We start from the raw sequence: 17,316 nt of genomic DNA, 5'->3' as shown, positions 1-17,316 counted from the left end.
CTGCACTTGTAGTTTATGTACATATCATTGTGTCACCATTCATTATGGTGTGTTTTCAAGAGTCGACGACAGCTTGGTTTTGTGTGTGTGTAAGAGAGAGAGAGAGAGAGAGAGATGAGAGGATGCATGCTGCATTCACTGATGTGGGAAACATTGCTCAGTACCAAAGCTTCACTCCAGTGATCCCAGTCGTGGTATGTCATGTGAACCCAGCGTCAAAGAGCAGAAAATCGAGGGAAAGAGAGAACGGGAGAGGATTGTCCATTGATGTGTGGGGAATGTCTATAATCTCTTAAACGCTGCCAGGCTTTTATTGTTTCTTAACCTTATGAGTAAATATCAGTGGGCTTTTTCTATTTCTACCGTAACCTTGACTGCTGTCAGGTCAGCACATCATAATTCTCTTGGTGGACGCAGCCTCGCATCGGTACGAGGTTGAAACCTAGGGCAAAGAGTACGCTTCACCTGTAATTTATCTCAAAAACACTCCTGCACATAGTAAACCAGTCATTTTCTTCATTGTTTCCATGTTGTGACAAAATAAAAGTTCACATTACAAAATTTAATTTTGACCTTTTCAAATTGTCAAAATTTAACATAACATGAGCGCTGACCGCTAAAATGCAGATTTTACCCTGAAACAACAGTTGCATCGACATCAAGTCCAGTGTCTCACAGTGTGTTTAAAGCATTTTTATGATGCAATATGTCTTAAGCAAAAAAACAAATATAACAACTAATCATATAATCACAACTATTAGCAAAGCGTCCATGAGTAGCCTAATGCATTTTTCAATTCAATGTCCTTAACAGAGCTCTTCAGCGCAGTTTGAATGAGCTCATTGTACAGAGCCGCCCACTGCTCATGAGAATTGATGACATGGTGTTACTACCGCAATTACATACTGTATGTTAGGTGTTTTTGTTAGGTGGCTGTATTAAAATTCATCCAAAATAAGGGTTTGGATTCTATAAAAACAAATAACCTTGAAAGGTCAAAGTTAAAGTCATAAGAATATCACATTTGTGACCATGAAGGATGTAGTACTAGCAAAAAGTTTGACACCTGCATCTCTGGCCACATCGTGCTCAGTTTAGGATAAGTATACTCATACTGCCACCATGTGGTTATATGCCATATAATCAACCGTGATAGCCTACTTGCCATACAACTACAAGTGCACGGTGAGTTAGTGTAAGTTGACAAGACACTAAAGAGAAAGAAAGTCTGTTGGTTTGTTCTGGCCTTTTCATGAGGTAAATTGGATGTCTGACTGACCTTATCAATGGACTCTGGCCCCAAACCTCCTAACTGTTAGCATTTACTGCTCAAAGGTTAATGGAAGGTGCTGGAGCCAGACTGAAGGTTATGGATGGAGCTTTCAGCTTCCTGCCAGCTTAGACTTCAGACAACAAGCGTCCTGATGTCTCCAGCTCAGAGGAATTGCAAATTCACTTAAATGAGATTTAATGAGACTCGTGAGAGGACATTTATCTTCGAATTTGCAACAATACAGTGGTTGCATGGACAATAATAATAGCCTAGTGTACGCATGGCGTTTAGCATGTTAAGTAGCTTTTAGAGCAGATGGCAATCTGTCAAAAAAAAAAAAAAAACGTTGTGTTTCTCAGATTGCAAAAACAATTAATATTTTTTTTAATTTGCATCCTTGATTTACTTTCACATTTTAAGTTAAATTGCACCAGGTGAATTGTTGATGTTTACAAACAAGTATTAAACATCAAATTGTTAAACATCAAACATACAGTATTAAACATCAAATTGTTGATGTTTAATACTGTAGCTTGCCATCAGTTTGGAAATAGAACTTTATATGAGGGAGGGAGAAAAACAAACTGAAATGGTTGAAATATTTCTCTAAATTTATTTTGAATGCATAAAAGGGCACGAGGTATAGTCCCAAAAACATTTATAGTTACAATGAATGTGCTATTTTAAGTCTTGTTTTAATATATTATAATTTCTATTAATATCCATCCATTCTCCTAACCGTTTGTCCTAGGCTATGGGGTTGAGGGTATTCTGGAGCCTTACCCAGCGTCTCCAGCTGAATGCAGGGAAACTCCCTGGATGGAAGGCCAGTAAATTAATATCTAACTTATTAATTAATTTAACACTTCCATCCATAATGCCATGCAAATTCTTTCTGCACTGCACTATTCTGTCATAGAGTCACACTGAACAAAATGAAATATCGCCATCTGCTGTCTAGTGTCACACCAACATCTGCCCTGAACCTTGATCAAAACATCTATAGACATACGTATATGTGTAACTACAATTTCTTTTTCAAAGTATGCATGCATGTATGACTGCATAGCATTATTCATTTTAAAAAATATATTTTTAAACAAATGTGTACATGCAAATTCCTGTGCATATGAATGTATTTCTATATACAACTTTATATATACAATTATAAGTTCAAACTCATCTGTTAGATCTCAGCAATTAGAGTATTTACCTATTGCAGTGCCACTGAAATTTCAACATTCTCTCTAAACAGACTAACAGAAGTTGAACTTTTCTCATTTGACAAATGGATGAAGGAAAAAGATCTGGCTTAAAGGGATAATTCACCCAAAAAGGAAAATTACCCCATGATTTGCTCACCCTCAAGCCTTCCTAGGCGTATGACTATCTTCTTTCAGACAAACACAATTGGAGTTAAAAAATATATAACAAAAATGTCCTGGCTTTTCATTTCATTTTCATAAGTGAACTATCCCTTTAACCCTTATGTGGTTGGGGTCTATATGACCCCAGACACTGTTTAAGTAGTACAAATAAAACAAAAAACATATGCGTTATTAATTTTGAAGCTCAATTAAATTTAACAATTATATGGACAAAGCTTGGAATATTTGCAAAACACAAACATACACTATACACTTATCTCTGTTACCACCACACAAACAGTGTGTGTGTCTGGGGACAGTCGTGGCCGGGTTTGAGTCTCAATACCGGCAGGAAATGACTGAGGTGCCCTTAGGCAGGGCATCTAACCCCCAATCGCTTCCTGGCCACCACAGCAAAAATGCTTTCCCGCTGCTCTGGATGTGTGTGTGCACTATATTCCAAGTATGGGTTTGTTTGTAATCAATCAGATTGACCCCAAACAAATGTAATATTACTATTTTGGAAAACATAAAATGTTTTTTATTGTGATTTTTTTTTTTTTTTTTTGTCAAACAACAGAGATGCATATCTTTGTTTTTTAAAATGCGCACACCTACACTCTAAAAAAAAGATGGTTCTTTAAGGGTTCTTTACACATAGTTCTATTTAGTACCGTAATGAAATGGTTCTTTGTGTTAGAGTTTCGGGGTTCTTTATTCCCACCTTTTTGTGTTTCAAATCTGTAACTGTCAAAGCCTTCTCATTACTGATTTTCTGGAGCTCAGCTATACAACTACAATGACTGTCAACATACTCTCAACAGGTAAATTATTTATTTCTTAAAATGTCTATAAATTATAACTATACAATTTTTAACAATCATTTCCTAACAATCATGTCTTTTTCTCTTTTTAGTTACAGAACATGTAAATGTGAACAGCTCTGTTGAGTTAAGGATACTCTTCTTATCTTCTCCACAAAGTAACAGAGATATGGAATTTATTATCCATATTGTTTGATTTTTTTAATTATGACTTTATGCCTAAACATACCCAGTCACAAAAAACAAAAAACAAACAAAAAAAAAACATTAAAGCTATACCATGACTTTTTTTCCAGATCCAACTCCTCCCACCTTACATATACCTAAACCTACCCATCTCCACCCCCTGATCCCTAAACCCACCCCTAAACCTACCAATCTCCACCCCTTAGATCTGGATCCAACTCCGCCCCCTGGATCTCATGTAGGCTACTGCAGTGAGGTGCTACTGCTAATTTTGGCCTTCATGAACATAATTGTTTTTACATAATCAAATGGAAGAGACACAATGTAACACTAAACTCAGTTGTGTATTTCAGATGCTGTCATGTACCATAACCTCATCATCTGTAGAGAGAAACTGCTCAGAATACACACATAATGAAGGACGTAGAGACATCATAGAGGATTGTAAAGATATTTCACTGGAACTTGGTCTTCATTACATCTATATCGTGTTCAATGTCAATTGTTATTTACTAATGTATTCAGCTATCCTCTGTTGTTAGAGCACTGTACTTTTTGCTATTATCTGCCATGCCAATAACAAAGTAAAAGAAGCCCACCTAATTGACACAACATGCTGTTTTTTTACTTTTTTATTTTATTTTTTACCTTTTTTAAGATATAAGACCAGTAATAATAGTAATATATATATATATATATATATATATATATATATATATATATATATATATATATATATATATAGATATAGATATATATATATATATATATATATATTTTTTTTTTTTTTTTTTTTTTTGCAAGTTTATTTATATAGCACATTTCATACACAGTGGCAATTCAAAGTGCTTTACATAAAAAAAAAAAAAATAAAAAAAAAATAATAATAATTAAAACAGTTTAGAACAGTCGGACGAACAGTGGCACTGTTCATATATTAATAATATGAAAATACTAATATACTAATATTAATGAAAATAAATATCATTGAAAAGGTTATTTATAACACCATTAAGTATATAGCACTTTAAAAGCATGGTTCTTTATGGAACCTCATAAATAGGGTCCTATTTAGCACCAAAAAGGGTTCTGCTATTGTTACAAGCCGAAGAACCATAATTTGATACTGTTTAGAACCATTTTTCTTAAGAGTGTACATTACAGAAAATCGAGGGGTTAGTGATTAATAATCTCAGGATAAATGGTAAAAGATATTTACCAGGAAAAAACATTTATTTCATAATTAATTACTACTGACACACTTTAATCATTAAGGTCCCTGTGACCGCAACCAATGAGGAAGTGCAGCGGATCTCTACAGGACATAAGGGTTAAAGAAATTAAGCAAATCAATTGGCAAATGGGAACAGACAAAGACAAGAGAATTGGTGTAAAGAAAATAAATGAGCAAATGTGAAAGTGTGAAAGAATTTTCAGCATCATTATTCCAGTCTTCAGTATCACATGATCCTTCAGAAATCCTCCTAAAATGCTGATTTGCTGCTCAAGAAACAATTATTATTATTATTTTGAATGCATATACATTTCCACAAAAATATTACGCATTACAACTGTTTATGTACTTTGTGCTTTTTGAAGTCTGCTGACTAGTCCAACTGAAATGATGTCACACTATGTGAGACCTTATGACTAAGTAATTGAAATCACCAAGTATGACTAAGTAATCAAACCAAGCTAATTTCGAAGTAAATGCAGTCATTTTAGCCTCAGAGGCATGTATATACTACTATACAATATACCCAATAATATTGCAACATTTAACTTGATTTCAATTTGCATGGTTAATTTCTAGGATTTCACATACAGCTATTCAAAACGATAGATATAATTATAGAAGAGCTAAATGGTGCTTCCCCTTGGCTCAGCGGGGGGCACATGTTAAAATGAGACATGACTCAGCGTCTCAGGCAGTATGACATCCCAGCCCCCAACCAGACAGCTGGTACACTGCTGTGACCGAACCCAGCAATCCCAAAACCACATGCCCTTGTGCCCACTCTGTTTGTCATATTCCATCTTTATTAATTCATCATTCCAACACGTAAAGGCATTGCATGTCTGTTCTCTACGGAGCATGAATATGAACTTGATGGGATTGAAGGGGTAGGCTGACTAAACCTCTCCAGCATCCATCCTCCCTCCCTCTCTCTCTCTCTCTCTCTCTCTCTCTCTCTCCTCAAAATTCCACGCCCTATCGGATACACAGACACCAGCAGACGCAGCCTGGGTAATCTCAGCAGACACGCAGTCCTCCTCTCTTTCTACCAGCCAGTGAATACAGACACTTTGTGCCCTACGGTAAGTCCTTTATCCATCATAACAATAGCCATCCTCCTCTCTCTGCATGTGCTTGTGGGTTTAAGGAGCATGATGACTGTGACAACTAGAGATGGCAAATTCACATTGGCTATAGGTGCGGCAGCCAGAGAGTGAGGAGAGACAGAGGGATATAGGAAAATGAATGGCTATTTATCCTGTGAGGTAGACACTGCAGCCTAGCAGGTGGGAAAAAAAGGCTGCCTGCATGCTAAAATGGTGTAGTCATCCATAACGTGAATGAAGCAATGTAGAAAAGAACAAAGACTTAGACTTAATAAAGGAAATAGACATTCTGTGAAGTTAAAGAGGGAAATGTGCCGGTAGAGACGTATTAAGATGCATGGAGAGTTGGCTAGGTGGGCGGTTAGCATCTGAACATGATACACGCATGCTGGAACACACGTGTGCTACATGCTACCATCACATGTCTAGAGAGAATGGGGGCATTTCTTCCCTCAGCATCAGGCTGACTTTGCCTAACAACATTGAAATGTAGTGATTTGATGGTTTAATACATTTGGACTAAAATAACATATCGGTAATATTTATCTGTATTTTAATCAAATACATTTAAAGACTGTCTGTGAAATGACTGAAATAACGTGTGAATTTTCCTGTATGAAACGCAAAAGACAAAAACAAGGTCAATGCTCTTTAAGTCACATCTGTCATCTCTACTGACAGCAAGCATGTCTGACAAGCCAGACCTCACCGAAATCGCCAGGTTTGACAAAACCAAGCTGAAGAAGACTGAGACAAAAGAGAAGAACCCTTTGCCCACCAAAGAGAGTGAGTGTCTGTTGCATTACAGTATACGGTGTGTCCACTCAGTTTGGGTGTGGTAGGTCTCTGCAGTGTTCTGTCTATCTTCTCTCTTTATAATTGTGTTACAGCCATTTGTTTCTCTTCCATCCCTGAATCCCCAGATCCATCTCTATTTTTCTTGCACTCTCACACTGCTCAGCACACAATTTCCTTTTTTTTCAGCTTCTTATGTCAGCAGATAGCTGTCAGTTCAAAGTCCTCCATCAGCATTGCAGTGCAGACCTAAGCCTGCTTGCAGAATTTCCCATGTGAATAAGCATCTTATTTGCAATAATGCCACGCTCCCTGACACAATCGTCCTTCACACACATCTCTGTCTCTCTTATGAAGCTTTACTGACACAATATCCTGCCGAAGCATTAATAAACATTATTTACATTTAATTTTTACATTCTGTTTTCAGCTATCGAGCAGGAGAGGAAAGGAGATGCCACCCCATGACCCAAGAGACAACGAGAAGACAAGCACAAAAACATGTTCTTCTGACATGGCAGATATTACAATTCATATTTCTGTTTAAATGGTGCTATTGCCCTATGTGATGCATGGTTACCATGGCAATTGGAGTCACTGGGGCCTATAAATGGGACTGTGATGAAGGGGGGTGACATGAGACAGGGTTTAAAATAGATATTTTACCAAATTCTGTTTAGTGCATTTTTTTTAAAAGGGTTTCTTCATGAAATAAAGACTAAATGAAATGTAAAACAAATAAAATGCCAAATATGACTCCTCTTCTTAAAATTATTTTTCTTTTGGTGATTATTCAATGCTAATGCTAATTTTGGGTTTGCATGTTTTATAGGGACTTTAGACATAATGTTTTTATACTGTACAAACTGTATATTCCATCCTCTAAACATAAACCTATACCCATCACAGAAAACTTTCAAAAAACATAATTTAATATGATTTATAAGTTGTTTTCCTCATGGGGACCAGAATGTCCCCACAAGGACAAGGATTTCTGGTATTGCCATGTCCCACAACGTAGGTTATACAATAAAGTAAAAACGAAGCTGAATTTACTCCAGTCTTTAGTGTCACATGATCCTTCAGAAATAATTCCAATATGCTGATTTGCTGCTCAAGTAACATTTATTATTATTATCAATGTTGCACACTATTGTGCTGCTTAATATTTAGGTGGAAACCTGGATAATTTTTTTAGGATTCCCTGATGAATAGAAAGCTTAAAAAGAACAGCATTTATTTGACAAATTGTTTTGAAACTGTCTATAGGCCTGCTGTCACTTTTGATCAATTTAATGCATCCTTGCTGAATAAAAGTAGGCTATCATTTATTTATATCTATATTTTTAATATTTCTCGTAGAGACAAGACGTTTGAACGGTAGTCAGATAGCTCTGGGGTGGGGCATGTTGTCACACTATATGAGGTAAGTGGTCACAATGAGAACAGGTTTGAGAAGAATACATCTCTTGACTTAAAATATATCACAATCACAAAATAAAAAATAAAAAAAATAAAAAAAAATCTGTCTGACCTGACATTCATGGAAAAACATCCTCGTCCAGAATTAAAACTTTTGGTTAAAAATCTACCTTATATAAATTGTGAATTGATACCTGTAGCTGAATTTCCACGCCCTGCAGGAACTGACTGAATGTCTTCCATTCACTATCTCCTTTCTGCTTTGAAAACATTCAGAGCCACTGTGCATGGACCTACAATATCATTAATGCTCTCTCAGCATGGCTATTGTACAGGTCACGGTGTGTAGGCTAATGTAACATTAAATACTCAAATGTCACCAGCAGCCATAAAAGAAGGCAGAGGTATGTGCTTGAAAGCCATGACTTGGTACTTGTAAGATATAACATAACATAAAGACGCTAATAAAAGGACAACCAAACGTGTACAATACACAATTGTAAAATTAACCATCATGTTTTGTGGTGCAGCCAGCAGGGGAGCTAATAATATCCTGATTATGTCACACCTAAAGCCACTAGGTCATTATTGCCCACGTCTTTATGCTTTAGAAACCGATTTAACACCATTAACATATATGATATGATCGACATTATGGGACCACTTAATCCAACCAAGAATGATCAAATCCCAAATTTGTTAAAATATAGTGTTGAGAAAAGTTTTTCTTCACGTCAGGCCATACGGTTACACACAAACCTCGAACATCGCTGATTATCCGATACTAAATGTATTTTACTGGGCTATACTTGTTTTACAATTAACACCTGCTGATGAGGCGCTAGAGGACGCGCCTAAATCTCGTTTGAACTCAAATCTGGTTGAGATGTTAGTGAGAAGCGCGGCTGCGCTGGCGTCACTGTTCCTGCTACAACAGCGCTTCTTTAACACTTACCGTCTTTTATGACAACTTATCTCTTTCCAAATCTAACATAACGAAAACTAATAAAGTAAACTGATAAAGACGTAAAACTCCAATAAAAAGCTACAAGTTTAAGTAGAACAGTATATGTTGCTTACGCAAACACCTAATAAACCATGAATAAACTCCCTTTTGTGCATAGCCTACAAGAAAGGTTTATAAGACCTAAATAAACTTTATAAGTTTATAAGTGTGACACTGACACTCATTCACTCATCTACTAAGTTACAAGTAAACGTAAAAAAAATCGCCTCATTAAAAGACTGACTGAAAAAGAAAACGTTGGCATCAATATTTAGCATAAAAGTTATTGTTTTAAAATGTGTTGTTTTATGCAGGAAGCCATTTTGTTATCGTGTGACAAGAAAACCATGCAGAGAGTAGGCCTATCTTTCCAAGATCATTAAATATATATATATATTTGACCATTTTATGAAAAGGCACATTTTGTTCAGGTCAAATGGGAAAACCTTTATTAGGCTATAGGCTACTAATAATAATTTAAAAAAAGGTAGGAATTTAAAGAATTTGAGGTGTTTTAAACTAAAGTTTATATATATATATATATATATATATATATATATATATATATATATATATATATATATATATATGCCTATTATCTCAGGCATCCTTATTTCCTTACTTAATCACAAAACAAGGCGAAACGCCTTAACACGGTCAGTGAAAGACAGGCTAATGAACTGCACCTGAGCTTCTGTGAGCGACTAGTCAAAATGGATCATCTGTGCAGCAAGGTGAGCCATGTTCCCTCGTATCAGTCTGATACTGGGAGTAAATCCTGTGGTGATGCTCTTCTAGTCATTTTAATGATTACTTTCTGATTATTAACTACTTCATTGCCCGTAGTTGTGTGATTTAAAGCGTGGAAGTAAGCGATGTGTAGGCTAATTGCACTCAGTTTGTTACTCCATAAAACCATCCTGAGATGTCTGCGACAGCGAGTTTATGGCACAATGGCTCCGTTTAGGTTAGGTCTGAGTGTATCAGATCATTGTTTAATACGGGTTTGTTTTGTAACAAGTAGGTGTGGGAATTTGGGTTTCAGGCACCGTGTAGACTTGATGATGCCGATGTCCAATTAGTGGGGATTATCCTCACTTGCGCGTCCCTCCATTGTCTTCCAGCCAGCAGCATTGGTTAAACCATTATCCGACAATCAAATAAACGCTGTTTTGAAAAGGGATTTTTTGAGTGGCTAACGATTTGATTCGAAGATGTCAATACGTGGTTTCAACAATTAATCTTCAACGAGCAACAGTAGGCTGTGTAAAAAAAATCACATCTCCACATAGCGTATTAATTAATCGCAAAAGTCATCGAAAGTAAAATGATGAAATATAATCGTTCTCATGATTATCCTTTTGTTTACATTGTTCAGCTGTTGATCCCCAAGTGACAAATAATAACTTAGTGTGAATTAGCTTATCGGGTTTGAATTTGTCTTACACGACACATGATTGAATTGTGTAAACTCATCAGCACTAATGAAAACTATAGCTGCTCTATCATTACAATGACTTGTCTGGCATAAGAAAAAAAAGTATTTAGCAAGGCTATTTTACGCATATGACGATACTTAAAAAAAAAACAAAAAAAAAAAAAAACGTGAATTGACAATTTTAATGTATCCCTTTCGACACACAAATCGAATGACTAAATCAATTAATAAATGCATTCATAATTATTATTAGTTTTACGTTACAGACTAATGTTATGACATGTTGCACTCTATACATGTTTCCAGACATTTTTCACACCAGAGCTGTTCCCAGGGGATCAGCTGGTCTTCTATTAACACTAGAGTGTCAGAGGCGTAGACGTGTTACATGTTATTTGCATGGCCCTTAGCGAACGGAGCCGAATGATTTTATGACTCTTCCTATACAATGTAGAGCAGCCCCTTACATTTCAGTGTCATTTCCCGGTGAAAAACTTTCCCAAAACGTAAAAAGTCAAGTCTCGAATAAAGAAACTCTATGAAGTCAAGAAGCTAAACTAATTCAACAAAAAATGTAAATGTTAAATATGTATGATTATATTGTGTATGGCCTATTATATATTTTATAGAATATATAGGATTATTTATCTTACTAATAAACTCTTAATTTAAGAAGGAATATAAAAGAGCTATTTTGATGCAAACATGCATGCAGTGGTATATGTCCAACACGGAATCAACAACCAGCGTATTCATGAATACACACAACACCTTCAATAGACAAGTCTAATGAATGGATATTAGCTGAACAGTTTGATGGCTTTGGACAGTTCAGTTCAAAGTGTCTGATAAATACACAAATGGTAGCACATTAAAGTTACAAAAATAACTGAGTAAATAAATAAATAAATAAATAAATAAATAAATGTAGGGTTGTCTAGGAACAATCTGAAACAACCCTCATCATGAACTACAGCTTAATAAAAGATAGACTGAATGGCTTAGTGAAAAGTGTTAACGCTTTGAAGAGCAGTTCCAGTGACGAGCTCGACGTCTTTTCACAGCGAATTGTCAAAGGTTGGAGATCCCTGTCACTCAAAGTTGGCGACAGGTATAAATGCCTTGCTCGTTCAAGCACCGAGTCACTTGTTTTCTGTGTCTTCCTGGGTATCCATCTCAGTGTTTGTGCTTTGCATCTCCACAAGAAGGGAGCATCGACTTCGCTCACGCAGCAATGAACCCTTGCCAGATTTTTGCATCGTTGGTGATGTCTATGTGCTGTCACATACTGTCGACAAAAGCATGGTACAGACATTTTACAGAACATTTCAGATATCTTAACATACTTAAGTTTTTTTTTTTTTTTTTGTAACTGTTATTTATAAACATGTTTTTTTTTCTTCTATTTTTCTAGGTCGGTGAATAACTTCCTGATGACAGGACCAAAGGTAATTTAAGTTTTTACGTCTGACACTTGTGCAGCGATATTTCATTTGTTTTACATATGTAGGCCCTATAGTAAAATGTCTGAACGTACAGTGTTTAATTAATACTCATCTTTTAAATCCAACAGGCTTACCTCACATACACCAGCAGTGTGCAGGCAGGGGCTCAGAGTGGTATTGAAGAGTGCAAACATCAGTTCGCATGGGACAGGTGGAAGTGTCCGGAAAGCGCACTGCAGTTATCTACACATAACGGCCTGCGGAGTGGTAAGCGTGCCAAAATTAGATTGGATACATTCTGGTTCATTTTTTTATTTTTATTTTCACTTAAAAATGTATGTTCCAAATTAACTTTCATTTCAAATGTATTGAATTTGACCTAACATGTTCTAATATATCTCTCTTTTTTTCATATTTCTTTTTTTTTTTTTTAATAGCGACCAGAGAGACCGCTTTTGTTCATGCCATAAGTGCTGCTGGAGTTATGTACACTTTGACTAAGAACTGCAGCATGGGGGACTTCGATAACTGTGGCTGTGACGACTCCAAAATAGGAAAAACTGGTAAGACATTTTCGTTTATTTTATTAACTATGCTTATGTGGGCTATAATTAAAATTTAAGCAAAGCTTTCAGACCAATAACATCAGACCTTCCTATTCTCTTTTTTTCAAAGGTGGTCGTGGTTGGGTTTGGGGAGGATGCAGTGATAATGTTGACTTTGGAGAAAGAATCGCCAAACAATTTGTGGACGCGCTTGAAAATGGTCACGACTCTCGCGCTGCAGTCAACCTGCACAACAACGAGGCTGGTCGACTCGTGAGTAGCATTAGTTTTATTCTCTTATTAATCTTTCTCTAGTCACAAGAAAAACTTTATTTACTGCAGCATGGGGGTGCATATGGCTAACGTGAAACTATATGTATTGCAGGCCATCAGAGCAACACTCAAAAGGACATGCAAGTGCCATGGTGTGTCTGGGAGCTGCAGTATTCAGACATGTTGGATGCAGCTGGCTGACTTCAGAGATATCGGCACTTATCTGAAAATCAAGCATGGTCAAGCACAGAAGCTGGAGATGGACAAAATTCGGATGAGGGCAGGTAACAGCGCGGATAATCGTGGCGCAATCGCGGACACGTTCAGCATCGTTGCGCGCACAGAACTCATTTATATGGAAGATTCTCCGGACTACTGCGTGAAAAACCTCAGCCTGGGACTACATGGAACAGAAGGCAGGGAATGCCTACAAAGCGGGAAGAATCTTTCACAGTGGGAGAAGAGAAGCTGCAGGCGGCTCTGCCACGAATGTGGTCTGAAAGTAGAAGAGAGGAGGATAGAGACTGTGAGCAGTTGTAACTGTAAATTCCACTGGTGTTGCACAGTCAAATGCGAAACATGCACTCAGACTGTGACCAAATATTTTTGCGCAAAAAGACACAGAAACCGTCGGCCGCATAACAATTCACGCAAAAGACAACGTAATAGGAGATGAAGCCATCCTCTTTTCAAATATATTAAGTTGTATATTTCCAATGTAAATATATTTTATATGAGATAAGATATGCTGCTTTTTCACTTACTGTAGCCTATATTATTCTGTACATTGCTATAAGGAAAAATGTCAGACACAAGAGCTTCGTTCCCACTGTCAATTGATTGATCAGCTTACTAAGTTCTAATTTCACGTAGACATATGTTCATTATTTGCACTTTTCGTTGTTGACATTAGATCACAGGTTTAGTTACTTACAAATATGATCGTTTTGAATATTTGCACGTCTCTTTTATTTCTCTCTCACTTGACAGTGTAATGTTTCACAAAGGGGCTTGAAGTGTTGTTTTTATGGAACTTATTTAAGGCAATTATTTTTTTTAACTCACATTATTATTTTTTAAACTATTACATTCTGTTTATATATATATATATATGAAATGGACTTATTTTGTCGTGGGAAGCAAATTAAATATTTAAAACAAAATTACAGTCTCCGAGTGGTCGATTTCATTGCGCAGTTTGGTTCAAATGTTTATTGGTGAATAAACGGTGTAAAATCACTCCCAATCACACATGAATTATGCATCAGCCCCAACGACGCGGCGCGGAGACAGAATAATCTGTCCTGTATTGATATCCTTTGAAGTTCATTGGAGGCGTTTCCTTGACCTGGCTGGTGACTGTGGACCAATAGCTTGCAGGAACCGTGTTACAAAAGGTATTTTGCCCAGGCCCCCATTGAGAGGAGTAGTCTATAAAATACATGACAGTAGGCTACATCACTTTTTCAAATCAGCACATTGCCTGCTTTATCAGTGTGGATCTAAGATAATGGCTTACATTTTCCTCTGGGTGTTTTTTTTGTTAATTTGCGACAAAACTCTCCCTGGGCACACATGGTGAGGATGCATTAGTGACTTATTATCAGTTAACGTAACGTAAACATAACTGCATCTTCATAACATGTATTTTGTTTTGCTTTTACCTTCCATAGGGCAATGAACAATTTGCTGATGACTGGACCAAAGGTATAGCCTAATTTATATTCTTAGATTTGAAAAGCCATTTAAAACGACCGCCTTAAAAATCGTTTTTTAACGAAATAAAATAATTACCACGATATTGTAAAAAAAACAAAAAAAAACATCAGAGTCTTCAATATCTTTCTCATATTTTCTTCCTAGGCTTATCTTACCTATGCAAGTAGTGTGCGGGTCGGTGCTCAGAGTGGGATACATGAATGCAAACATCAATTTGCTTGGGACAGGTGGAACTGCCCGGACAGCGCGCCACAACTTTCCACACTTAAAGGCTTTAGAAGTGGTAAGATATGTGCCTATGTGAATTGTTTATCTCCTTTTTTTTTCTTTTTTTTTACAAAGTCTGAAAAATAAACGCCATATTTATACTCTCTACTTCTGTAGCAACGAGAGAAACTTCATTTGTCCATGCAATAAGCGCAGCCGGGGTTATGTATACTTTAACCAGAAACTGCAGTCTAGGAGATTTGGACGACTGCGGATGTGACAGTTCAAGGAACGGCAAACTCGGTAAGAACATTAAATATAAATTCATAAGATAATAAACTAAAGACAATCAGTCATATATATATATAGGCTATATATATATATATATATATATATATATATATATATATATATATATATATATATATATTAAATGGACTTATTTTTTCGTGGGAAGCAAAATAAATATTTAAAACAAAATGAGTCTAAATATAGGCTAGCCTACTTTATTTATTTATTTATTGCATGAACAATGCAATAAAAGTTAAGTATTTGCATTCAAAAAAAGTCACGACATTTACCTAATGGGATGAACTCTATTTCAGGGGGTCGTGGCTGGCTTTGGGGAGGATGTAGTGACAACGTGGATTTTGGAGAGAGAATTTCTAAACAATACGTGGATGCGCTTGAGACTGGACAAGACTCTCGAGCTGCAGTTAATCTTCATAATAATGAAGCTGGACGTTTGGTAAGTTGAGAAATACTTTTCATATGTCAAAGTTTTTATAAATTAGGCCTAGGCCTACTGTCAGATTAAAAAACACCTGATGATACCTAAACAGGGACGAAAATATTCTAAAGACCAATATTCAAAATAATGTCATACAGTCGCCTATAGGGGCGCAAAAACACAAACCTCAAACAACTAACCTTCTGTAGGCTACAACAAGACGATCCTCAAATAATTGTGGCCGTAACTTTAGGCTACACAATTCGTTGGGGGTTTGTCTTATGCAAATCGATTTTAATTAGGCGCCATAGTGGATAGATGTTTTAAAGACACTTGCCATACAAAAATTACAAAAACAAAACTCAAATTTTTGTGATACATTTGTGTTCCATAAATCTATATAAAGGTGATGATCCCTAGCTATATTTAGCGATTGAGCAGCTGTTGCTAGCCTACCTCAGGAAAATGCTAATTCTGTTCAGGACTGCTTTGCCATCTAACTTGTGTGGTTATTGAAATGTTTATTATTATTATTTTTACAAACAGGCCTATTTATATGTATAAAGAATAGGCAACACACTGTTAAGATTTGTAAAATAACAATAGGCCAATTTGTATTCTAGGCTGTAAAGGCGACCATGAAGAGGATCTGTAGGTGCCATGGCATGTCAGAAAGTTGCTCAATGCAAACGTGTTGGATGCAGCTTTCTGATTTCCGTGAGATTGGCAATTACCTGAAAGTGAAGCACGATCAGGCCCAGAAGCTCGAAATGGACAAGAGACGAATGCGCGCGGGCAACACCGCGGACAACCGCGTGGCCATGGCAGACGCTTTCGGCTCCATCGCCCGGACAGAGCTCATATACCTGGAGGATTCGCCGGATTATTGCGCCAAGAACCTGAGCCTCGGGCTTTCTGGCACAGAGGGTCGTGAGTGCCTGCAGCATGGAGAAAGTCTCAGTCAGTGGGAAAGGCGAAGCTGCCGCAGACTGTGCCATGAGTGCGGTCTGCGGGTGGAGGAGAGGCGCACAGAGATAGTGAGCAGCTGCAACTGCAAGTTCCACTGGTGCTGCACAGTGAAGTGCGAGAACTGCTCTCAGGTCACTGTCAAACACGTTTGCGCCCGCAGACACGGAAGCCACGGTCACCAAAGACGCAGACCTCGAGGACCAAAATAAAACACCCCCAAACTATTTTCTTAGGGGAACACCTCTACCTGCACTTTATCGCCCTTAATATATTTTTTATTTCTGTACATACTCAATTATATATTAAGGTATTATAATAAAACAAAATAACTGAAATGTCTTGTGGTTTCGTTCTTAATATCCATGAACCTAGATAAGACCAAGTTGATATTTCTGTGGCTATCTAACAAACAGAGATGTCCAAATGTGAAATACAGTTTAAATTAATACACTGCACTGCAATTGACCTTATGGAATTGAAAATACGCAACATGATTTAGCGATGAGGTAAGAAATGCAAATAGTTTTGATGAATATAGGCTACACAACAGTGAATAACAATGCATGCTATAAAGGTGCTTGAAATAACTGCTTATTTACGGTTTCTATGAAAAAGACTAACAATAATGAAGTCACGGGTTTTATCAATTTAATATCAACTTACAATAGTCAAAAGCAACTTCTCTTGATTTAAGGCTTCCCTCAGGTTGATCTCATATTTTCAAAAACCCAGAGTCTCTCGTAGTGTCTTATTGGCTGTAGGGCTCATGAATAT

The 17,316-nt window shown here is 36.8% G+C and overlaps 2 protein-coding genes across 2 annotated transcripts; both read left to right on the top strand.

Annotated features, from left to right (window-relative positions):
• Positions 1-8,197: 8,197 nt before the first annotated feature.
• Positions 8,198-13,593, top strand: wnt8a (wingless-type MMTV integration site family, member 8a; the record flags this gene model as incomplete). Its single annotated transcript, XM_084133015.1, has 7 exons — positions 8,198-8,214; positions 11,835-11,959; positions 12,069-12,102; positions 12,228-12,366; positions 12,537-12,662; positions 12,775-12,917; positions 13,030-13,593. Exons 2-7 carry the CDS (start codon positions 11,889-11,891, stop codon positions 13,591-13,593), a joined length of 1,077 nt encoding a protein of 358 aa, XP_083989141.1. The 5' UTR covers positions 8,198-8,214; positions 11,835-11,888.
• A 1,001-nt stretch (positions 13,594-14,594) lies between these two features.
• On the top strand, positions 14,595-16,751 carry wnt8-2 (protein Wnt-8a ORF2; the record flags this gene model as incomplete). Its single annotated transcript, XM_084133484.1, has 5 exons — positions 14,595-14,624; positions 14,781-14,919; positions 15,021-15,146; positions 15,449-15,591; positions 16,197-16,751. 5 exons carry the CDS (start codon positions 14,595-14,597, stop codon positions 16,749-16,751), a joined length of 993 nt encoding a protein of 330 aa, XP_083989610.1.
• Positions 16,752-17,316: the final 565 nt, after the last annotated feature.

This window comes from Abramis brama (assembly GCF_963993115.1).
Source record: "Abramis brama genome assembly, chromosome: 13".
Classification (NCBI taxonomy): domain Eukaryota; kingdom Metazoa; phylum Chordata; class Actinopteri; order Cypriniformes; family Leuciscidae; genus Abramis; species Abramis brama.
Note: the sequence above shows the minus strand (reverse complement) of the source record. Positions and strands in the feature narration are given on the sequence as shown.